This window comes from Equus przewalskii, chromosome 20, assembly GCF_037783145.1.
Source record: "Equus przewalskii isolate Varuska chromosome 20, EquPr2, whole genome shotgun sequence".
Lineage (NCBI taxonomy): Eukaryota > Metazoa > Chordata > Mammalia > Perissodactyla > Equidae > Equus > Equus przewalskii.
The window spans coordinates 45,517,524-45,540,567 of NC_091850.1; the positions used below are offsets into that span (position 1 = coordinate 45,517,524).

Genomic DNA, 23,044 nt, shown 5'->3' on the forward strand with positions numbered 1-23,044 from the left:
TCAAGGCTTACTCTATGTGCTTTCATGCATGAACTCAGGTCCCTCTTCACAAAAAGTCCATGAGACAGGTCACACTATGACCCATGTTGTGTAGATGAAGAATGGAGGTATAGAGAGGGGAAGCACATGGCCAGAGGTCAGGACTAGGCCATGAACCTGGGCTGTCAGGGTTCCAGCAACACCCACATGGGCCCCTTGGATGGACCAGCATGAAGAAGATAAGAGACTCATCCTGTGCCATGAAAAGCCACCACAGGAGTCCTCAGCCCAACAATATTTCCTCTGCAGTGGCTGCCTCCATGAGGCTACACAGGCAATAAAAGGAAATATCCTGTACCATTTGCCTGACATCATGCAGTTTAGCAAAGTGATGATGCTGGGCATGCCACCATGCATGATGTATTTTACGTACTCTCTGTGCCAGTCGTAGATCTGATGGATGTTGCCAAACACAATCTTGTCTTTTCCTTTCATGTCATCAGGAACGCCATCTTCCTTCATCAGTGCCATGTAGCCCTATAATGAAATATTTAAAAACAAGTTTATTTCATTGAACATGTTTGAATCAAGTAATCACCTGTTGATTAATAGCCATAAAGAACAAAATACACATATGCACTCTCTTGTAACCAATTCTTTATTTAAAACCAAACGTACACCCCATATGAAAAAGGTTCTTACCTGGTACTTGAAAGATAATATTACATTCATATTTCCTCTGTACTCAGATTGATCTCATATAAACAGATTTTGTTTTCTTTTTGGATTATTTACATAACTAGTTAAGTAAGGATTTAACAACATACTTTTCATAAATCGATTTTTTAACAAGAGTTGATTACATATGTTGCTGAAATGTGGTTTAAAACTTCTATTTAACTCAGATGGGCTTCAGCCTGTACAAGAACCTCTTAAGTATTCAGTTACTTATTTTACTGTTAACAATGACTGCAAACTAATCAAACATGTTAAATCTCTTATGTCACACAATTAACTGTGACAGCCGTTACTTTTTTTTTTATTTATTTTTTTATTAATGGTATGATAGATTACAACCTTGTGAGATTTCAGTTGTACATTATTGTTAGTCATGTTGTGGGTACACCTCTTCCCCCTTTGTGCCCTCCCCCAACCCCCCCTTTTCCCTGGTAACCACCGATCAGATCTCCTTGTCAATATGTTAACTTCCACCTATGAGTGGAGTCATATAGAGTTCGTCTTTCTCTGACTGATGACAGCCGTTACTTTTAATGGAAGGTACATCCCAAAAGTATTGTTCTGTATATACCTGCAGAGCTGAAAGAATAAGTGACAAAATTTTACACTATAAAAATAGCTTTTTGATGAATTGAGTTTATTAATGTGATTATGCCCTGAACTTAATGGCAGGGATAAGCTTGGAGACAGCCCTCGATTCAGTATGAAAGGCAGTGGTTTTGCTCTGTCTACCTAGGGTATAGCAACTTCTAGGCAATGAAAATGATGACACATTCGTTCTGTGAAGACCATAAGCAAATGGTCTGGTGTAGCCACAGACCAAGCTCTAAATCCAGGTGGATTCAGGATGGAACTGAACCCACTGCTGGCCTCACTGACTCTGTCAACCAATGATATTCCCGTCTCTGCAGTGACACCCACTCTCGTAAAATGATTAAAGGCAAGGTTACCACATAATAAATAAAATGGCTGGATATAATAACTATAAAACTTAACTATAAAAATAATTATGTCAAGGGGGCTGGCCCCGTGGCTGAGTGGTTAAGTTCGCGCGTTCCGCTGCAGGCGGCCCAGTGTTTCGTTAGTTCGAATCCTGGGCGCGGACATGGCACTGCTCATCAGACCACGCTGAGGCAGCGTCCCACATGCCACAACTAGAAGAACCCACAATGAAGAATACACAACTACGTACCGGGGGGCTTTGGGGAGAAAAAGGAAAAAATAAAATCTTAAAAAAAAAAAAATAATAATAATTATGTCAAGACACACTATGCAAAAATGAAGCCTTTAAAAGTGTACATGGATTGTGAAGATAGTTGGCTACATTTTATTTTTCAGAAATACTTGGTTGGTTTTTTTTTTTTGGTCAAAAATATTTTAAAGCTTTTGAGAAGGTATCAGTGTTAAACTGTCTAACACAACACCCCTTTGACACCTCTTGGGGCCAATACAGGTTATTAAATCTCTGAAAACATATACCTCAACCACACAGCCGAGGTCCCGCACATAGTCACGTTCTGTCTCCACTAATTCTTGCAAAACGTAGCTGGAAAGAGAGTGAGAAAACACAGTGATTACAATCTAAACTCTTTCTGTTTTCTAAATGAATTCGTTCACACTTTTGCTTTTGTCAGGCCAGACCCCCACTGGGATGATACTGTAACATATCAAATTTGCACAAATGGGTCTCCATCCTTGTGTGTCCCAAGTCACTTACAGGTTCATGGGGGTGACCCATGAGGGCTGCAGAGGTCACAAGACACTTCACATCAGGGGAATTCACACCACTGCACTCTGATCACACATACAACCACCAAGAGAAGCTGAGATGTAACTTTGTTATAAAGGCACGACGGTAAAGGAAGCAGGTTTCTTGTCTGCTTTTTAATGATTTAGTCATTTTAAGCTTCAGTGGACATACAAGAAAAAAACTTAACTCAGATGTTTAAAGCCTTGGACCTGATCACACCAGTCAGAAGTGTTTCTTTTGTAAGGTTCAGTAACTGCTGAAGGCCACTCAGACACTCGAAGACAATTACTTGACCGGTATATAGCAAACCTGAAAAGGTTCGTTCATTCATTCATCCATTCATTCTTTCAACCAACACCCACTCAGCACCTCCTATGTGCCCAACATCGCTCTAGGTATTGGGACACAGCGCTCAGTAAACCAGCTCTCTGCCCTCACGCAGTGTGTAAGTCTTTCCTCTTCTCCAAAGGCGAGTTTAAACCTTTCGTACTATCGCTTCTCGGCCTTTTGTCTAAGATCAAGTGTATACGTTTTGTACTATTTTTGGGGACTCTTTTTTTCACCATAAGCTGCTTTACTGGAACTGAGAAACACTATCACTAAGGTACGCTTGAAAAATATTCAAGTTTTCGGGACTATATCTAATTTTATGTTGCCTTCTTTTTCCTTCACAACTATGTGTACAATAGAAAGTATAGGAGTTCCTCACCAGAAGTGACAGAGATATTCTTATATCATTCTTATTTATAAATAAAGTATATGTAATACACAAATAAAACAATAAAAACTGCAGCTCTGGCTTACTGGGCCCTTATGAGGTTCTGAGTGCTTTTTAAGCATGTTCAATCACTGAACGAGAGGCCCCGATCGCCTCACTTCACTGATTCAGAGATGAATTCCAGCCACGTTTCTGAAGACAACCAAGAGGAAACCCGCCAAATAACGACCACGGAAACACTCCTGTCTTACTGCCGTCTCTTTAAGGAGCTGGATTTCCTTTCTTCCATCTCATCGATGGGCGAGGAGGAGGAGAGCAGGGAGTTGTCTGAAGGGTTGAAGGAAGGGCTGCTGCTGTCTCCCTGGTCCACGAGCAGAGAGCTGGGGCGGTCCTCCAGGGCCTGAAAGAGAACCACATCGCCAATCGCGTTTCCCGCCCCTGGTCCACGAGCAGAGAGCTGGGGCGGTCCTCCAGGGCCTGAAAGAAAACCACATCGCCAATCGCGTTTCCCGCCCCTGGTCCACGAGGCTGAAATTAGCATAAGAAGATCTCAAACACCAGAAAATACAGAAGGCCTGATTACAAAATTAAAAAATCCATGTTTGTGAAATTACACAGTATTTAACAAGACAACCCCAACATTAATGAAAAAAAACTGAGCAAAAAACTGGATGAGAGGAAAGTTGGAATGAAAAGGACAGGGAATTCATATATGTTAACATATTCTGTTTCTAGTTATCAAATGATTAGAAAACACACAACTAGTTTACATCAGAGCACTGCACCTATGTCAAATCCAGCAATTTTCTTTTCAGTTATATTCCTGGCCAAATGAAAGCATGACTATTTCAGAAGTGTGTGGAATCACCTCCATCAGGCCAGCTTATCCCAACCACGTCAACCATATTCCTTGTTGGTGGGCCATGTAGCAATGTCAGCAATCTATATTTTAGTTTAAATAAAATTGGTTTGTTTCTCGATTATCCATGAAGCCTCGACTCATACTTCAACGCACACAGATCACCCCGCTAAAACCACTCTCTATCGCTGTGACATTTGCACTCACAACGCCCCGTCTCTTCTGCAGGAAGCAGTGCTCCTGCTGGCCTCAATTACTTATCCACAACTTTCTCTCCCCCACTGGAGAGCTCCTGCAGGTGACTGTTTCCACTGTTGGAGCCCCTGTCGAACCTCGAACAAAGCTTTGCAGGTGGTCAATAAATCTGTGAGTTGAATATTGATGACAATTGGTTATTTTCTAATTGGTACATATTAATTTTCTTTCTTGACCTGAACTCACAAAGCTCCTAGGGATATAGGTTATAGTTCTCTAAAAATTTCCAAAGCACCCTAGCTGGACATATAGAGACACTAAGAGATAATCAGTGATTGAACTGGGAAAATGTGATTCACTTATCTTCAAATAAAAAGCCCAATACAAACTGCAAGAAGACTTAATATTTCCTATCAAATTAACATCTCTAACACTTGTCTTATTTTCTCCCCTGAAGAGTAGCAGGCTGATGCTGACCTGGTCACCAAGCATAGCTTTAAGGACACAAAGTCTGTCCAGGCTTCTTGCTCCCCAAACCCACGGAGCCGTGGCAGTTCAGCAACCGCTGCTCTTATTTATGAAAAACAACCAAGGAGCAGGGTTTGCTGAGAAGACAGCACTTTTATTTTTAAATAACTAGCTATTGACCTTTCCTGGAAACAAGCATTTTGTGGGGCGGGGCGCAGGCTTGACTCATGCTTGGAGGTCCTGGAGGTCTCTGACCCGAGACTGGAGCTGGAGGAACGAGGGGGAGGAAGCTCTGCACTGTCTCCTGTCCCGATTTGCAAGGAAACAGCTGAAGCTCGTTAGGTCTAATTTCGTTCACTTGAACAGTGAGAAAAAAGACAGACTCCAGACGTCCCCTCACACAGAGGAGCGAGCTGGGGATAGAGTCGTGGACTTCCCCGGTGTCCCTGAGGCCCCGTCTTCTACAGCGGGTGGAATGGTTGCCTGTCCTTCACTGTGGCTTGGGAGACCTAGGTGGACAGGCAGAGGGTACAGACACCCTGACAGGACGCAGTCACGGTTACGTGTCCTCGTCACATTCATGCCATCCACTCCCTCAATGCTGCCCAGTGGCCTCTGACACAAACGGTGGGCAAGTGAAAAGGCTATGGCCAGCACAGAGCGGCCTTGGAGCGGGAATTACTGGGACTGCACAGATTCGGAGGAATTATTGCAAAATCCTCTGGGTTTGGTGGTTTTTTTGTGGGTAGGTTCTTGTCAACTTTCATCCAAGAAGACAGGTCTGCAGATATTTAATCTCTTCTGAGGTTAGCTTTGGTAAATTATATTTTCTTAAGAAGCTGCCCATTTCATCCAGGTTTTCAAATTTACTTTCTGAGAGTTGAACAAAGTAATGTATTATGCTTCAATTTCCTAAGTTTCTCTCTCCCTTACAATTTCCTATTTTGTGAATTTGTGCTTTTATTTTCTTCAGAAGGTTACCTGATGCCCATATTTTTTGAAAGAACAGATTTTTGGTTTTGTTTGTTACTCTACTATTTTTCTGTTTTCCAACTCATTAATTTCTGCTTCTCTCTCTACAAATGAATTCCTTCTGCTTTTCTTTGGTTTATTTTGCTATTGTTCTAATATACTGAATTAGATGTTTACTTCGTTTGTTTTCATTCTTTCTTGTATCTTCTCTTTTAGTCGATCAATGAAGAGAAGAAAACCTCAAAGTCAAGTTCAGATGGTCCCTGCGGCTGTCAGCTGTCTGCCAATGCTCAGGAAAGACGCACGTCCTTAGACCAGCAATGTGCAGGGCGGAGAGAGAAGCAAATCCCAGGGCACAGTTTTCAGTATGGTTTTAATTTTCCAGACTGGATCCTCAGGTTTTAGGGTCAGGAGGGTCAGTCCTTGAACACACACTGCGTAACAGTTGAACACCACCCCTTCTTCCCCAGTCCCATCAATTAATACAGAGCTTCTGATGGGTAAACAATCCAGTGTTCAAATCCTGTTATGAAGGTGCTACAGCCTAAGAGATCACCCACAAGAAAACGAACGTGGATGACCAAGCATCTGCGGCACGTAGTGAGACACGCAGGAGTGACTCAGTTACGGGAAGAAGGACAGAGTGACAGATATTAAAATGATTCACTAGAGTTTTTACTGGAAAAAAAGTAGTTCTGTTTGACACTACAGGGTTAGTGAAAGGAAACCAATAGGGTTATGTTTCCCCTGAACCAGAAAGAGACAGAATCTAGATTACACTCCATGGAGAATGAAGAAGGGACGAGTCTATCATAAACAGCATAAATATGGTTCTCCAACGAGGAATTAGTGAATGACCACACGCTGGAAGCCTGTTAGGAGCTTCACAAACAGCACTCCATTTGTGACCCCAGGTTCCAGGTGAGGGACACAGGCTGGGAGAGGCTGAAGCATTAAGTAGGAGAGTTTGAGCCCAAGTCTATCTAATCCCAAAATCTATGCCCTTTCCACTTTGCCAATACCTTTATACCTGTTAAATGAAGAAGCAACATAAGTGGAAAGAACTTATTTTTGTTTGTTTGTTTTTGTGAGAAAGACTGGCCCTGAGCTAACATCTGTTGCCAATCTTCCTCTTTTTGCTTGAGGAAGATTGTTGTTGAGCTAACATCTGTGCCCATCTTCCTCTATTTTATGTGGGATGCTGCCACAGCGTGGCTTGATGAGTGGTGTGTAGGTCCACGCCCGGGATCTGAACCTGCAAACCCCAGGCCACCCAAGTGGAGCGTGTGAACTTAATGGTTACCCCACCAGGCCAGCCCCTAGAACTTAGTTTTAACTGATGAAGTTTAATTCCTCAGAATTGAAAAGGGAGAGTAAACCAGTATAAGCTGAAAGAGGCCAGGCCATAGAACTCCTCTCTATTTGAAAGTCCATCTGAACTAATTACAAATGAATCTCAAACCACTTAAAATGTAATGCAATTTAAATATGTGCAGAATAATTACTAGCATGGCTGACAAAGGGTTGCCTTGTAGCATTCCTTGGAAAAACTATTTCAATTAGACAAGAATGATTTTAATGGTCATATAACTGATGTGTACAAATGACTGTTTTTAAAATGTTTGAGGATGCTTGGAAACTGACTAGTTACAATTTAAGTGTCCTCTGTTTAGACCATTAATCAACTTGTCTCTCAAAGAGAGAGCCAGGATGTGGTTTAGCTCAGCTCATACTGACATGATCCCAAAGTCTTGACCAGTAAAGGCAAGGTCTTGAGTTATCTACCAAGTCCCGTCCGCCTCGCTGCCTGACTTCCTGCTGAACCTTGAAGCCCATCACGTTCTTTTCAGAACACAGCACAACTGCCCGGGGTCAGGGGCTGGGGTGGGGTGGGGAATTCCAGCTTGGCAGGCGATACATGCCAGTCTGAATTTTTCATGATATAATCCCTTTTGACCGGGTCAAGCAGTTTCATTAGAAGATGTTAAAGGGTGGAAGAAGAAATGGGAATGCTATGCATGGCACCTAGTTAATACTTGACTCAAGGAAGATAAATTCCTAACTTTAAAGTACAATCATGTGTCGCCTAACGACGGGGAGACATTCTAAGAAATGCACTGTTAGGCGATTTTGTTGTTACTTGAACATCATAGGGTGCACTTACACAAACCTAGATGGTGTAGCTTACTACACACCTAGGTTACATGGTACTAATCTTATGGGACCACTGTCATATATTCGGTCCATCGTTGACCAAAACATTGTTATGTGGCACATGACTCTATACCCTTTTTTTTTTTTTGAGGAAGATTAACCCTGAGCTAACTACTGCCAATCCTCCTCTTTTCGCTGAGGAAGACTGGCCCTGAACTAACATTCATGCCCATCTTCCTCTACTTTATATGCAGGACGCCTACCACAGCATGGCTTCTCCCAAGCAGTGCCATGTCCACTCCCAGGAACCGAACCAGTGAACCCTGGGCCACCAAGAAGTGGAACATGTGAACTTAACCACTGCGCCTGCCCTGACTGTATACCCTTTGACCTAGCAATTCCAGTCCTGGAAATTTACCCAATGGACATAATCACACACACGTGATGAACACGGATGTTTCTAATAGTGAAAAACTGAAAACAACTTAATAGACATATTATTATGGAATTTATTTAAATAAACTGTAGTATAATCATGTCTGCCTCTTACTAGCTAGTCAAGTTTTTAAACATTCTGTGTGCCTCAGTTTCTTCATCTGTAAAATGGGATACAATAGTGAGTGCCTACCTTAAAGGGCTGTTGTGGGGAATATAAATTTATACACGCTTAGGACTCAGAGTACCACCTAGTTTAGAGTAAGCCCTTAGTGGTATTATCATCACTGCATCTATATAATGGGATATTATATAGCCATTAAAAGAACTCAGATGAATCTGTATGTACTGATGTACATATCCTCAAGATATTTAAATCTTAGAATCTTAAAAATTGGATGAATCCATTTTGAAAGAAAAAGCATGCATATGTTCCCTTCTCCTCCCCCATATATGTTTGCGCCTGCAAAGATCTCTGGAGAGAAACTTGTCAAACTATTCACAGCAGTTACCTCTGGAGAACAGATTATGGGAGAGGCTGAGGGCTTTTACTTTGGAAGAGGTGATTTTTACAGGATGTTAAATAACTTCACAGAGGTAGTAGGACATGCTAGTCTGAAAATTGTTACCATTAACGGTTTTTCCATTTCATAGTTAGGAAAAATAAAGAAACATAGAAATTACTTGATTTGAATCAGTTAGAAGCAATGCATAACTGTCTAAGCTCAAGGAATCAACATTTGATTTGGGTCTTTTATTAATCAAACCCATGTTGATCAACTGGCAATACAGAGGTCACTAAGAGAATAAAGCCCTTACATAACAGTGCCAACCCTTCTCCCTTATACACTGTCAGTCTAAATGAAAGACCTCAGACAAAGCAAAAGAACACCATCAGCCTATCTGTGAGTACAACCGACACTGGGTACACTCAGACAAGACTGAAACCCACCATGTTTGCCATGATGGTGCCAGCATCACAGACAGCATGGGTGCAGGAAAGGACCAACCTTGGCTCTTGGCAGGCATCTCTAAGCCCTTGGAAGGTCCTCCTTGGAAGGTAGAAGAATGTCTGTCTACCTGGGGCCCTTGGGCCAAGACAGATAGTCTATGCTAACAATGTGACTTCTGGTGGGAGCTTTGGGCCACGTGCTATCTTGATCTCTGGAGGGGCAGGGGACAAACGTGACCATGTGAGCAGCCAATCCTGGGCATGTGACTGAGCTCAAATAAAAACTCTGAACATCAAGGTTCGGGTGGGTGTCTTTGGTTGGCAACACGCTGTACATACAGTCAGCACTGCCCACACGACTGCAAGGGGAGAGGACAACTGGCAGCTTGAACCTGGAACCCTCCTGGACCCTGCCCCATCATGCACCTCTTCCCTGGCTGATTTTAATCAATGTCCTTTCACAGCAGGAAACCACATGTGTGACTTTTCTTAGTTCCGTGAGAACTTCAAACAAATTACTGAACCTGAGGATGGTCCCGGGGACCTCCAAACTTGCAGTCGGTGAGAAGTGAGGGTGGCCTTTGGGACCCGTGAAGTGCAGTAGTCCACAGGCACCTTCTGTGGACCAGAGCAGCACACAGACAAGGGTGTATCCACCTGCAAGCAGCACCTCAGGGCCGCTCCAGACCTCAGATGCTCTGGGAAGCCTTACCATCTTGCTCTTCACGAGTTCCTCAATGGCACTGACGAGCTCGGCTGCGCTCGGTGTCTCAGAGCTGGTGGGGCGGACGATTAATCGAGAAGAAGCCTGGGGAAGAGGTTCAGAAAAAGAAAGGGGAGGGGGAGGCCTCGTGTTAGTCACTGGACAGATGGTACATTCTCCTGCAAGCTCAGTCTCTTTGTAAAAGTAACTCCAGACAAAAAGACCACAAGTTTGTCTTTGTTTGCATTTATTTAAAGTCATCCTTTTAAATTTACAATATTCTGACATGAAATATTAAATAAAACCTGTCTGGGATACATGTGGAAAGCAGACAAAGTCTGTTTTTAATCTGTAGTCATGTAACATCATAATGTTTTTCAAAGAGGTGACTGGGCATGGGGAACTTCTAACTGTAGCTTTCGCAACTGCAGGCTAGGCTACTGGCTAAGGAGACAAAATACAGAATCTGATCAGCGGAAGAATGAAAGGCCTAAGGTCTAACGAGTGAATCCTTAAATAATCAGGAAACAAAGCGGGTTACTAAAAATGGCATTACTGTGGTGATGGGGTTAAAAGAAAGAAACGAGAAAGAAAAGGAAAGGACCCAGGGCGCACTGACCAGACAGGGAGGAGGGGGTACGAGCTCACCATTTCCTGTGCCATCCATTTCCCCAATGCTTAGTGCAGAGTACAGAAGATCTGCGGCCTCACAAGCTATCAGATGCCATTTACGGCTAGAATCAGGTGTACAGGGGTGGACAGGTAAGGAATCTGGGGGAGGGACTCCGAGTTCAAGTCTCAGTAATTAGCAAACACGGTGTGTTTGCAGATTACTTGCACCATTAATTAACTGGAAACTAGAAGGGGGCGTAATATGAACCTTGCTTCATATTAAGGACAGCAGAGATGCATGCGACACACGGCTAGCTGTCCTAATGATGCATTTCTCACAGTAGACAGATACGAATTTATACATTTACAACAAGGCTTTTACAAATGTGGAGCCAGATATGTACTTTGCAAAACAAATGCTGGCTTGGTCTAATGAAATCTGGAATATGAGGTGAAGAAAACAAGGAAAAAAATTCAAATGGAGAGGTAAGGAAACTGAGCCAAAACAGACACAGAACACAAATCAACATAATGCTGCAGTGACGGTTTACAAAAAGAGAAAACAGAACAGAACAAAACATTAGTCACAAGATAAGAAACTCTCTGGGAACATCACTATAGATTTTTGTAAATGAAGAATCGCTATTGACAATACCCAATGAGGGAACACAATAACCAATAAATGATTTTAGCAAACAGAAAAATCTAGCGCAATCCACTCTTTAAATGGAGAAAAATACTCTCTTATTCAGTGAATAAGTCAACCAGGCCCGGTACCGCACTTTTGGGTAACTGTCCAGCTTTAAGAAATGTCAGTTTTCTGCTTTTGAGAAAGGTTTAGCTTAGATGCTACAAAACAGCTTAGGAATCGTCAGAGACGACACAGCCCCAGTTCCTGGTGAGTCCGCTCAGTGCAGTGGGGGGTGAGGTCTTCCCTACCTCAGCCGCCTGCATCCCCAGCACAGGGTCTGCACCTCAGACACCCCCACCCTCCAGACTCAAACCCAAGCTACGTCCTTCAGCTGAGACCTCAGCACCCTTACTGTGCACCGAGTGCCACAAAGGGAGGAGGAAGCAGAGTTCTACAGAGAAGGGGCAGTGGAAATATCTGCCTGAGGTTATGACTAATGCGTGATTTGCCTCGGCCTCACAGCTGTCAATCACCAGGCCAGGGCAGACCCAGGTCATAAAACACAGGCAATCTAGCAAGTGACTGACCGTGTTAGCCCTGCAGAGGGGGTCAGGGAAGGAAAAAGGGGAAGAATGGGAAAACCAAGGAAAACATCTGTTTTATGCAGAAAAGTTACTGCCAAAAAGAAAAAAAATTGCCAGTAATGACTTCATAGCATGGTTTTCAACACCTGCCAGTCTGGAGGAGCAGAAAAGGCCTGAAGGCAAGAGGATGTGCAAGCCACAGTTCTCAGGTTTCCTTTCTGATATTTTATGGTGCTACAACTGGGATGCACAAAATAATTTTAGATTATATCAAAACTCAAAACGGGAAAAAAAAACAAAAGAAGATTTATTACTCAGCTTGAAGCCTCCACATACATCCAAAGAGGAGATTCACGGCTTTGAACTGATTGCTATACTTTGACAACTATCTCCATGCTCCAGCTGGAGGCTGGTGTCGGCCATGCTGGAAAAGGCACTGGACAGCCAGACAATCTCATCTGAAAATGACACCCGTGTGCAAAAGCACCAACAGAGAGAACGGGCTGGCCGACTGCTCCTCCAGGGGCAATCCTGCAGCCTGCGTGTGGATCCTCTGTTCTCTCAGGGACCCTCGCCAGTACAGGAAGAAAAACTACAACTGCTTTAAGAGTAGTAATTACTAAAGCATCATTAAAAAGGCATTGAACGTATTTATACAGAGCACACGTGTACTGCTTATTTATACAAGCACACTGTACTGCTTAGTCTACATGGACTTTGTTATCTATACTTTTGGGGTGAAAACAGGCAGAATCTGCCTGGAGAAGCAGTATGCTTTCTGGGCACCTTTTTCCAGCCCTGGAGTCACCTGTCTCCTGGAAGGAGGCTGGTGGACAGCAGCTACTGTACAGCCCCTCCCTCGCACAGGTGGCGTGGGCCCCCCTTACCTTGTCCTCCTGCGAGTCCGGCTGGAGCAGGCTGTGCTGCTGGATGGCCATGGGCGGGGGGAGAGGCACGGCGTCGGCCCCCTCCTCCCCTTCCTCCTCTCCACAGCTCTGCATGCCCGACGAGGAGGACTTAGAGAGCGTGCCGCTGCTCAGGCCCTCGTTCCGGCCTCTCTGAAATCAAACCAACATTCCCTCATTATATTCTAGGCCTGACTGTCAATGTCACTTCGCAGAAGCTGAGTCCTAAGGGCTTAACTGGGAATGTAGAGCCAGGACAGAAACTGAGATGGCAGAAGTCAGGGACAACCTTTTTCCACCCTCACGGTAACTTTTCATTCCTTTCTGCAACCCAGCTACCTCACTTGCCAACTTGGACGAAAGAAGAGCCCCTGAGCGCGTCTTTTGAAGAAAATGCCAATGTTATCTGTTAGGCTTTGAACACATCTCATCTTTAAGCCACCAGTAAAAAAAAAAAAAGGCTAAAAAACTTGAACCATAATCCTCATGTCAATTCAGTTCCTTTGGTCTAGTTTTATTTCATTTTTGGTACCTTGCTAGAAAAGAATTCACTGACATACGAAGGGCATAAAGAAAAATACAACCCAAGATGCATTTTAAGAATGTGAATTAAGTATCATATTAATTTTCCTCTACTTTTATTTTTAGAAAAAAAATTCAGTTTAATTTCTACTAAGAGGACATAGATTTATAAAACACACAGATGAGGACACAATGAACCACACACTCCAGTGAAAACTGTGGCAAAACACAGCCAGGAAAAAGGCAGCAGAAAGCCCGTATCTGCAAAATAAATTAAATGATACCAATCTTGTCCTTTCTCTCTGGCTGCCTTTTTCTTTTCAAGTCAGTATGGGATTTGGGAGGCAGGGGGTCTAAATTAAAAATTCCGAGGGCCCCTCAACTGACACCACCAGTGCTGACAGCCCACCTTGGGGATCATGAAGGAATTCTGTTTCTTGCAGTATAATTTAAAGCCCCTGAACAAACGGAAATTAAAAAAAAATTCCTGGCCGACCTATGTACATTTATCTTTGATGACATGGGAATAACCTGGGGTTTATTGCTGGGTTAGCAAAGTAAATTAATTGGGTATTTTCTACTCAGGACAAGATGTAAGTATAAATATGGGGGGGGGGGGATAATTGGAGAATGCAAATATTCCTCTAGTCCTTCCAAGTCTAAAATTGGTGCTTTTCCTGCAAAATGCTCTATCATGGGTTGGTGCTAACGTCAGGGACTGCTTAAACGTGTTGTAAGGGGCAGTACCTCTGGCTTTGCCCCTGGTGGAAGTGAGGGAGACAAGGACTGGGGCTGCACCATCATTGCTCCTGGAGCAGGCTGGGTGCCAAGCCTGGGGAGGAAAGCTCACGGCCCTCTGATTTCTTTATCAGAGGCCACCTGTAGGTCCCGACCAGGTTCTCGTGGGAGCTGCTACCCCAGAGCTTGTCCCCATTCAATCGAGCCAACTGCTTTCACGGAATTTACCGGGCTCTCTGACCCTGGTGTTTCCAGGTACATATGGAAAACGCAACCAAATTAGTGTGTTCCCAAGACAAGCATCACTTTCTACCACTTGAAGAGAAAATGTCAGAGTGCCCCGGGGTGGCCCTCCAGGGTGCAACCCCAGCTCCGACCTCTTCGACGGTCTCGTCCTGCGGGGTGGCGGCGCTGTCGTCCGAGTCCTTCTGCGAGCCGGCGTCGGCGCTCTTCCGCACCTCCCTGCTCTTCTTGTGCTTGTGCGCCAGCTTCTTCACGTGCCCGTCCGCCTTGCCGCTGCTCAGCCGCCGCACTGGGCTCGTCAGCCACTTGCGCAGTGTATTGCCCGGGCGCTTGGGGCCCGGGGAGCTCTGGGCCCCCATCATGTGGGGCTGAAGAGAAGCCACGGAGGCCGGCGGGCTGGCATCGTTACTGGAGACGGACAGAGAGTCTGCCGGGAGGAGAGAGAAGCAGCAAATTTGAGTGACGGCCCTTCAATCCTCCCGGTGTCCACTGGTGCCATTGGGCCAACCAGCTTTTGCCCCACCCAGCTGGGCGGGGGGTCCGCAGGGCAGCTGAAAGCTGTGCCACTAGCTGTACCCACAGGGTAGAACCGTCACAAGGGGAGGTCAGAGCCCCTGCACACGCTTTTTAAATGTTTACCAAACTTGAGTTTTATGAAAGATGATTTCTCTCAAGATGTACTTCCCCCTCCAAAAAACCCAAGTCGCCAATCCTAAAGACCAGTATCATTACCACACAGCTTTAAAATGTCATTATCACTTAAAATATCACAGACACTGGAGGACAGATGTTTAAATTATTTTCACCCATTTTTTTGATAAGCAAAAACCAAGAAAGAATGGTTTAAAGAAGAATTTAAAGGAAATTAAAAACTAATCCTGTTGGATAAATGTATCAGTTTGACTCACTCCCAGTGAATGAAAGTACAACTCAATAAATAAACGTGTGTGTGTGTCTGTATAAATCTGGATAGAGTTGACCTGGCCAGACTTTGTGACAAAAGGCACCTTTCTGGAAAGTTCCGTGTCAAGGGCGAAGTCAGTGAGTATGAAAAGCGCAAAGCTGACGGGTTTTTCGGGAGATCCCATCCACGCCCCTTGCTCACAGCCAAACTCTGGAACTACACAGGCGCGTGGCGTCTTTGCTCTCAGCCTCAGCAAAGTTACTTCACGTGTTGGAGTAAATAACAGTAACAATTAACAAAAACCATCACGCATTTTTAAAAGAAATGTGAGGAGCAGCAGCCTTCCTCCAGTAACCAAAATGCTCTAGAAAAAATATATCCAAATGAATCTTCTCGTTGGATCTCAAACATTAAGTAGAGTCAACCCTGGTTGATGATTTTTCAGGAGAAAAAGGAGACATGACGACACGGAGGTAACAGCTTGACCCTCAACAGCCCAGGGAGCTACGAGGAGTCGCTTCACGGAGGCAACCAGTGCCCCGGACACACCGGGCCCTTCCCCGAGCTCGTCCACAGTGGACAGGATCAAACGCTTTCCTTTAGGAAACGAATGAAGAAGACCATTCACTCTGCTTGTTATTTTCTTAAATCTTTTGAAGTTTTAAAAATAAATTAAAATTCATCTCTGAAAAGATTCTTTTATCCAGACCCCAGTATTAGCTGTCCTTCCCTAGGTGGCACTGGAGGCCATTACGTGATACAGTTAAAAAGCAAGAGTTAGCTCCTCCCGATCCTGTGATCATATGGAGGAGAGCCAACAGCAGTCTCCCGCTCCCACTCCAGACGCCTGGACTGGACAGAGGAGCCCGTCTAACTGCTGTCCCATTCCTGCTCCGGCCCGGGCCTCACATGGCTGAAGGGTGTAACCTTCTATAAACAGATGAGGCATGTCAAGCAGGATCACTCATTCTTAAAAATCTAGACTTCCCTAGAGGCCGACTTTGGTTCAAAACTAATCAACACAGCATTCTGTTTAAGAGTAATAAGCTTTCCTCTCTGCATATATGGGTTTATACGTGTGTACATGTATGTACATATCTATGCATATATAATAGTCATATATGTTTTACATTTTATTTATTTTTAAATGAGAGCTACTAAAATGTTTCCGCATCAGTCTCGTTTTCCTCAGGCACCATCTGGAAGACAGAGGAGGGAACGAAGGCACTAAGCTGACAACACTCCCATGGGGGCACCACACGCAGGACTTTCTCAGGTGCTGATGGAGGATGAAGGGTGAGCGAAGCAGACACAGTCTTTACCCTCAGGAACTCCTGGTGTAGTGACAGCAGGAAGGACAGAAGGAAGAGGAGGGTTTGGACAGCCCACATGCCAGATGATAACTCATTCAACTCAAGTTTTTTTTAAGTACCAACTATTAGCAAGACATGGTGTGGCTACAGCAGGTGACACATTTCACAGTGATTTGTTGTTCTGTGACTCAGGGCCAAGCCTCGTACTCGCCACTGGACGGAGATGAATAAAACCTACTCCCTCCACTCATGGGGTCCACCACACAGTGTTTTCTGGGATCACACAACTACCATACAGATGAGAACGGACACATGCTATAAGCAAGTACAAGCCCTGTTAAAGGTTGAGGAGGAGGGCAATCATAGAGGGCTTCATGAAGGAGGCAGCACTGAAGCTGGCCTTTGAATGAGCTGAGGTTGAAACCCATGTCCTAGATTGCGAGAACGTATGCTCCATGAGGGCCGGGGCCTCATCTGTCTTGTTACTTGTACTCCTAGGGCCTCACACAGAGCCTGGCATACAGTAGGCACTTATTAAGTAATGAATGGAAACATCAGAAATTCCCAGCCTAAAGAAAGAGAGCAAGCTGATTCACAGCCCATATTTTAAGGACAGTCATTTCTTCAACGAATATTCACTTAGCTGAATAACCAACTGCACAACACGAAGACCTGCGAAGGTGGCGCACAGGTGGAGGCTGGGAGATAACCCGGACTGGCCGCGACGTGGTGACGTGTCACTGATGGAGCTCCGCTGTGCCTTGTATGAACCGAGGTAGGCAGAGGAAAGATCGAGGCCCACTTTAATAAAAGTAAATCAAGTACAGGTCTTAACATTCATAAGCAGAATACTCACACATTAGAAGTAATGGGGAACACCAGCTAAGGCAACGAATGAACCTGACATGCTTTTGAGACTTTGGGGGAATCTGGCATGGGAGCAATGCAGCACATAATATGAAGCCTACGTGAAAAGAGGACGCGTACCAGGACTTCTGACACGGTCTCTGTCCACTCAGACTTGCAGGGCTGCAGAAAAGTGAGAGAGCTCTTGGATGGGGTGAGCGCTGTGGGCAGAGACACACAGCGGTCAAACATAAAGACCCCTCCACCAGTCAGCAGACGCAGTCGGCCTTAGCAGGCACGAGAGAGTGAACTGCGCTCAATCCATAAGCACCTTGGGGACCCAGCTGGCTTTACAGGGTGATTCTCAGGGCATCCTAGCCTTGCTTGGGAAAGGAGGTGGTGGTTGTAGAAATGGTTCAAAAAAAAGACAAAGAAATTAGAGACATCATTTCCTAGCTTCCCTCTGTGGGCTCAGCTGTGTGGGATTTGGTTCTGTGTACTTTGGGAAGAGTGTTCAAAAGAGAGTTCCTCCTCACCAGGCAGGCCAAGCATTATAAACAGGGCTGCAGCCTGCATGTCCCATCCAAGACCCAGGAAGGAGGCAGAGCTGCCCCCAGTCAGAGCCCCCCACTGCTACAGGGGAAGCGCTGCTCTGAAGGGAAGAGCAGCTCTCTTCCTGAGCTGCTATTCATCACACCACTTAGGCGACATTCTTTCACTCCACTGGAATCTTTATGACTGAGTGAGCAGCAATGAAACAAATAACCAAAACCAAAAGCACAACTGATAAATGACTCCTTCTCTTCCCACTTTGGTTTTAACAGTAACGCTCAATTCTTCATGCTGTTTGATACTCTCCAAAAAAAAATTTGTATTTTTTTCTTTTCATTGATTTTTCTAACAAATCAATGGATTGTTATAGTCCATTTATATGCTCTTGACTGGATTGTGACATAATGCATAAACCAGGAATTTAAAAAACATAAAAATTATTTAAACTTAATACAATCATTAAGAGAATGAAATAAAGTACCCGCTATTATTTTCAGTTATCAGAAGAACAGACTTTGCCAGCCAGACGAACTGCTCCGTTGCAAATTTTAATCTAAATGACATGTCTTAACGGTATCTCTAGCAGAATTAAGGTCTCCAACGTTACTGGGCATAAAGTAAGCATAACTCATACAACACACACACAGCTTTAGAAGATTCCTTGGGAAGATCTTAAGTTACCAGCTTGCCTTTCCCAGAAGAGCGCCCGGTGGCTGTGGTACGCTGTGGCTGAAGTGGTCTGTCCAGGCATAAAGGCTGCTCGGGCAGGCTCCCTTCCTCTAAGACCTCACCTTTCTGCTCACAATTGGATTATGGACAGCTCAGGCCAATAACAAGAGTAATCCTCAGATGGCGAGCCCTACGGCCAGAGCTCTATGTGACCATTTCACGACAGCACTTTCCCAGCTGGATAATTGTCAAGATAGGAAGCCGACCGTGACCTTAGATTCCAGGCTTCAAGTGGGTGGGCGCTGGGTCTGTTTTCTTTACAACTTCATGCCCAGCTGCCAGCAGGCCGTCTGGCACATCCGTGGAGCTTAATAAGTATACTTTGGATAAATGATGAATGGGCAAGTGAATCAATGACCAGCTACAGGATGTTTCCCAGCCTAAGCACACTGCCTGACAACTTAAGTCGACCACTGTGTACAGCAATGTCCTTAGTGGTATATCCCAATCTGTTTTGAGATGAGCTACAAGTAACATCTAATTTTAGTCAAGTTGACAAGTTCGTAAATAATTTACTTAGAAAATGATACCTCAGAGTAGATGAAGGCTCCTCTTACAATGACCTGCACTATGCTATGCTTTCTTGCAAGGGAGAGCCGGCCTAGGAGCCCCTGTGAGGGCGGCGTGCACGTGAGCGTCACCCATCACATGTGGCGTGGTTACGGGGGCAGAAAGAGGGTTCATGATCGAACTCACCTGAGAAATCCAACAGAAGACTCATTTATCACTCAAAAAAACTGTATGTGTCTCTGTTTCCCATCTTTAGTGACTGTCTCTTGCCTTCCCCTCATCTCCCACCTTCCCGATCAACACTCAGCACTGCTGCTTTCCCACCCCATCACTGACTTCCCTGTCTCCAGCATGCCTGCAGTGCACAGCAGGCCTTGTTTGGGAGCGTGTTTTCCTCTTGTCAGCTTGAGTAGACCTCGATAATTCAAGGTCTAGATGGACGATAAATTAGGGAGGTCAGAAAGAACTCTGGACTTATCAATGTCTGAGTTTGAGCCTGGCTCTCCCACTCAGTGGCCGTGACCTCAGGCCAACATTTTGGCATCTGAATTTCCTCATCTCACAGGGCTATAAGAGGATTATGTGAAATAATGGGAATGAATGAGCTTTACAAACTATAAAGTGCTTTTTACAAAGGAAGGGTTGTTGAGGCAACCTTCTCCCAGGCTCCATGGTAGCACAGAACTGTGAGGACTCAGAAAACAGGGGTTAGTTTTAAACACTTTTGTAATCACACGCCTGGCAGTGTGTCTAGGATATACTCAAAACCATTTTTAGACGTATGAAGGATGAATGAAGCAAGTTAGACAAATTGCTTCATTTTATTTCTACTTTTTTAAAACAATTGGTTCCTTACTAAGAGGACAAAGCAAACGTCAGCATAAAGATACTATCAGCACATCACAGTCATTTAAAAAGATGCTCAGCTGTGTACAGAATGCCATTCGTGTTCTGCTTGAAGCCCTAAGAGAGAAAATCAATTAAAGTTTCTCTTCTTATTTTAAGGGGGAAAACAACCACATATAGATGGCTTCTCTGCTGAAGTCAGAGTTCACACAAAGTCCACATTAGATTTCTTCTTAAAATAAAGAAAAACCCCAAAGAAAAGAGGGGAACACAAGAGGTCTGACCTTGAGCCCCACACAGGAAAGAGTTTCACCCTGTGAACACACACAACTCTAAAATTGCCGGGAGAAGAGAAATCGTCTTCTATTCCCAGTCTGTAAATCTGAGACATCTGTGATTAATAAAGCACTTTTTTTAAAATGTAAGAAAAAAAGGAAAAGGGCCCATATCCTGCTAGTTCCAGATGAAGAAGGATCACATTTCATTTTAACCCTCTCCTCATTTTCACAAGCGTAAAAAGTCTCAAAGATATTGGTAAGTGTTCTGGAGTGAAATCTGGGTTGCTGAGTATGGTCGTATACTGAATTAAAAACTCCAGCCCCTGACTCCAAAAATGTTTCACCAAAATCTACGCATTTCCTTGCAGCTGTCTGTTGCATTTCTTCATTTCAGTCTAACAGCAGAGAGGCTGCAGGAGGGCAGAGGTTTCGGCTGCTTTGCTCACGCTGCATCTCTAGACTTTAAAGCCTGCCTTTAGCTCCAAGTGAGCACTTTACAGATTCATGGTCATTCCAAAGCAGTGGGGTCGGGATTCAGTCCCACCCGTCACGGACTGGCTGTGAGGATCTTATAAGTCCTTCACCTTCCTGAGCGACACGATGCTGATTCCTTACCAGGCTGCTGGGGGGGAAAGACACAAAAAAGGTCTTTGTACACTTATAGCCTAACACAAACATGAGGCGGTACTCATATTTTTGCATAGAAAACAAAATTGCAAAAGACAAGGAAGAAGGCAGGACGAAGTGGAGCCCTGAGATGTGGATGATGATCACCCCAGGGCCAACAACAGGAAGGGAGAACAGGGGGGACAGCGAAGGCCTCACCTCTCGATGGCGCGTGCTGCAGTGTCTCACTGCTCGACCACACATCTGCTGTGACAGGCATTCCTCACGCCACACAGTGCCAGCCCAACGCGCATCCACGGGGCCAGCGCTAAGAGCCGTGACATTCTGATGCGGCACGACCACCACACAGACGCACACATCCAACACTGGGAAGACTTTCCACTAAACAGATGTCTCACATTTCAAATTCTCCTCCATAGTCTCCCATTATGATTTAAGTAGTTAGTTTTAAGGAAAGATAGTCCCGTCTTTCTGTCCTTTGTAGATGTCCAAAAATACCTGTCAAATGAACAATGCACTGACGTCTTGATACACACTCTGATCAGGATGAAGCTAACTCAGAGCTCGGCTCACTCCCAAAGCTAAGTGGTAATTCACAGTTCTACTTCTAAGGACTTAAAGAAATGTTTATTTAGCAGCTATTGCTATGTGCTAGAGAGAGAGAATTCAAGGACACTTTGGGGCAGCTGCTTCTAATGTCTGAAAATTACTCCATCAGAAGAGACTGGGCAGGGTTTAATCAGATGCACCTGGCCTGTGGCAGTTTCTCAAACCTGTCTTGTCAAGAATTCAATGCAGCGAATCACATTTCTATTCAGGAAATTCTTCTACATACCAGGAAGGTTGTAATGGACATGTGGAAAACAGATCTATAAATTACTCCTAAAGTAAAGAGCAAGTAGGTTGTTGGCTTTGACTGCCGACTGGGTTGGTTCAAATATTCTAGAGTAAAATTTTCCTGAATAAATGACTGCCTTCTCTACACTTTTCAAACTGGATTTTAATTCCCTGCTTTTGGAATCGAGGTAACATTTTTTTGGAATAATATAAAGGACCATAGTGCACTAGAAATTCTCTTAGAGATCACATAAAAAGTGAGCTAATCTGTAAATGATCCTTGCAGATGTGTTTCCAGGGCCTGCAGTCCTCGTTGCTTTACGCAGTGAGCACAGTCACCTCCACAGCCTAGGTGCATTGCTTTGCGACAGAGTGAGACAAAGTCGGGGAATTTTAGGTAATGAAGAAAGTGACCTGCCCAGTGATACGCTTATACTTTTGGTGGTTCAGAATATAGGGCCAAGTATTTTATATATTTCTCTAAATGTAAATCTCCATTCTATTTGTAAATATCTGGAAACTCTGCTTGACTGACTCCTATGTTTTCATTTGAGTGACCTCATTCTTACATAAGTTTCCCTTGTCTTCTGTCTGAGCATCAACGATTCTTAATTTGTTCTTCAGCAAAATAAAAACAAAGCAGGGGTTGAAACCCAGGCACAGATGGGGCACCGCATCCTGAGTTACCTGCTTCTCTGTACACACCTAGGCTCAGCTGTGCCGGGGCCCAGGGCTTCACTCTGGGCTGTAACAGTCATGCAAATTCATGTTAACACGGGAAATTATCTTTTACAAAAGTCAGAAGCTGTACAGAGGCACTGAGCACTAGTTTTCTGGATGGCAATGACTAAAATGTGGCAAGAGAATATTAAAAGCAAATTTTACATATTTCACAGTCTGGTGCATGGTGGGACCTCAATGCAAAAATGTGAACTTTGTATTTCCTTTCAAATATGAAGTGAACACAGAAAACACGAAGGAGAAAGATAAATTCCCCAGTTTTTTTTTTTTTTTTTAATAATCCCTAGATTCAACCAGAGGTCCAGCACAACATGGCCATGGCTCACACTGTAATGAAGAACACATGGTCTTTGCTGCCTGAGAAAATGCACATAAATGACCAACACATTCACTGTTCCCTGTGCAGCCCCTTCCACGAATTCACACGGGAGTGTTCGCTAGCAGCCAGCCAGCTCTGGGGACCCCTGAATGGAAGAACGCAATGTGTTAAAACAGACTCAACTAGAAACAATTGGATTCAATTAGAAACAACTGCTCTACCTTTTCCTTTGGTGAAGGCTGCGAGCATGAGCCCATGAGCCCATGAGCCCGCAGGCACACAGAGCAGTTTTACTGTTTCCTGCTCTAGTCTTAGAGAGTCGTGTCAGGAACAGACTTCTTACCTTCTTACCACCACCTAATACGAAGAGCGTGGGAGACACAA

The 23,044-nt window shown here is 44.4% G+C and overlaps 1 protein-coding gene across 6 annotated transcripts in view; it reads right to left on the minus strand.

Moving 5' to 3' along the window:
• The window catches only part of TRIO (trio Rho guanine nucleotide exchange factor), a 355,575-nt gene that overhangs the window by 31,100 nt on the left and 301,431 nt on the right, over nucleotides 1-23,044 (minus strand). For 3 of the 6 annotated variants that reach the window (XR_011530455.1, XM_070587180.1, XM_070587181.1), the window contains exons 35-40: nucleotides 14,293-14,585; nucleotides 12,638-12,808; nucleotides 9,933-10,028; nucleotides 3,437-3,585; nucleotides 2,197-2,263; nucleotides 413-516 (exon numbers count right to left, since the gene is read on the minus strand). Coding sequence is in view for 3 of the 6 variants with exons in the window: in XM_070587180.1 (XP_070443281.1) it covers nucleotides 413-516; nucleotides 2,197-2,263; nucleotides 3,437-3,585; nucleotides 9,933-10,028; nucleotides 12,638-12,808; nucleotides 14,293-14,585 (880 nt within the window). In the remaining 3 variants the exon portion in view is untranslated. Of the gene's footprint in view, nucleotides 1-412; nucleotides 517-619; nucleotides 1,297-2,196; nucleotides 2,264-3,436; nucleotides 3,663-9,932; nucleotides 10,029-12,637; nucleotides 12,809-14,292; nucleotides 14,586-23,044 lie in introns of those variants that run through there. The other 3 variants (XR_011530456.1, XR_011530457.1, XM_070587182.1) reach the window with 3 other exon arrangements.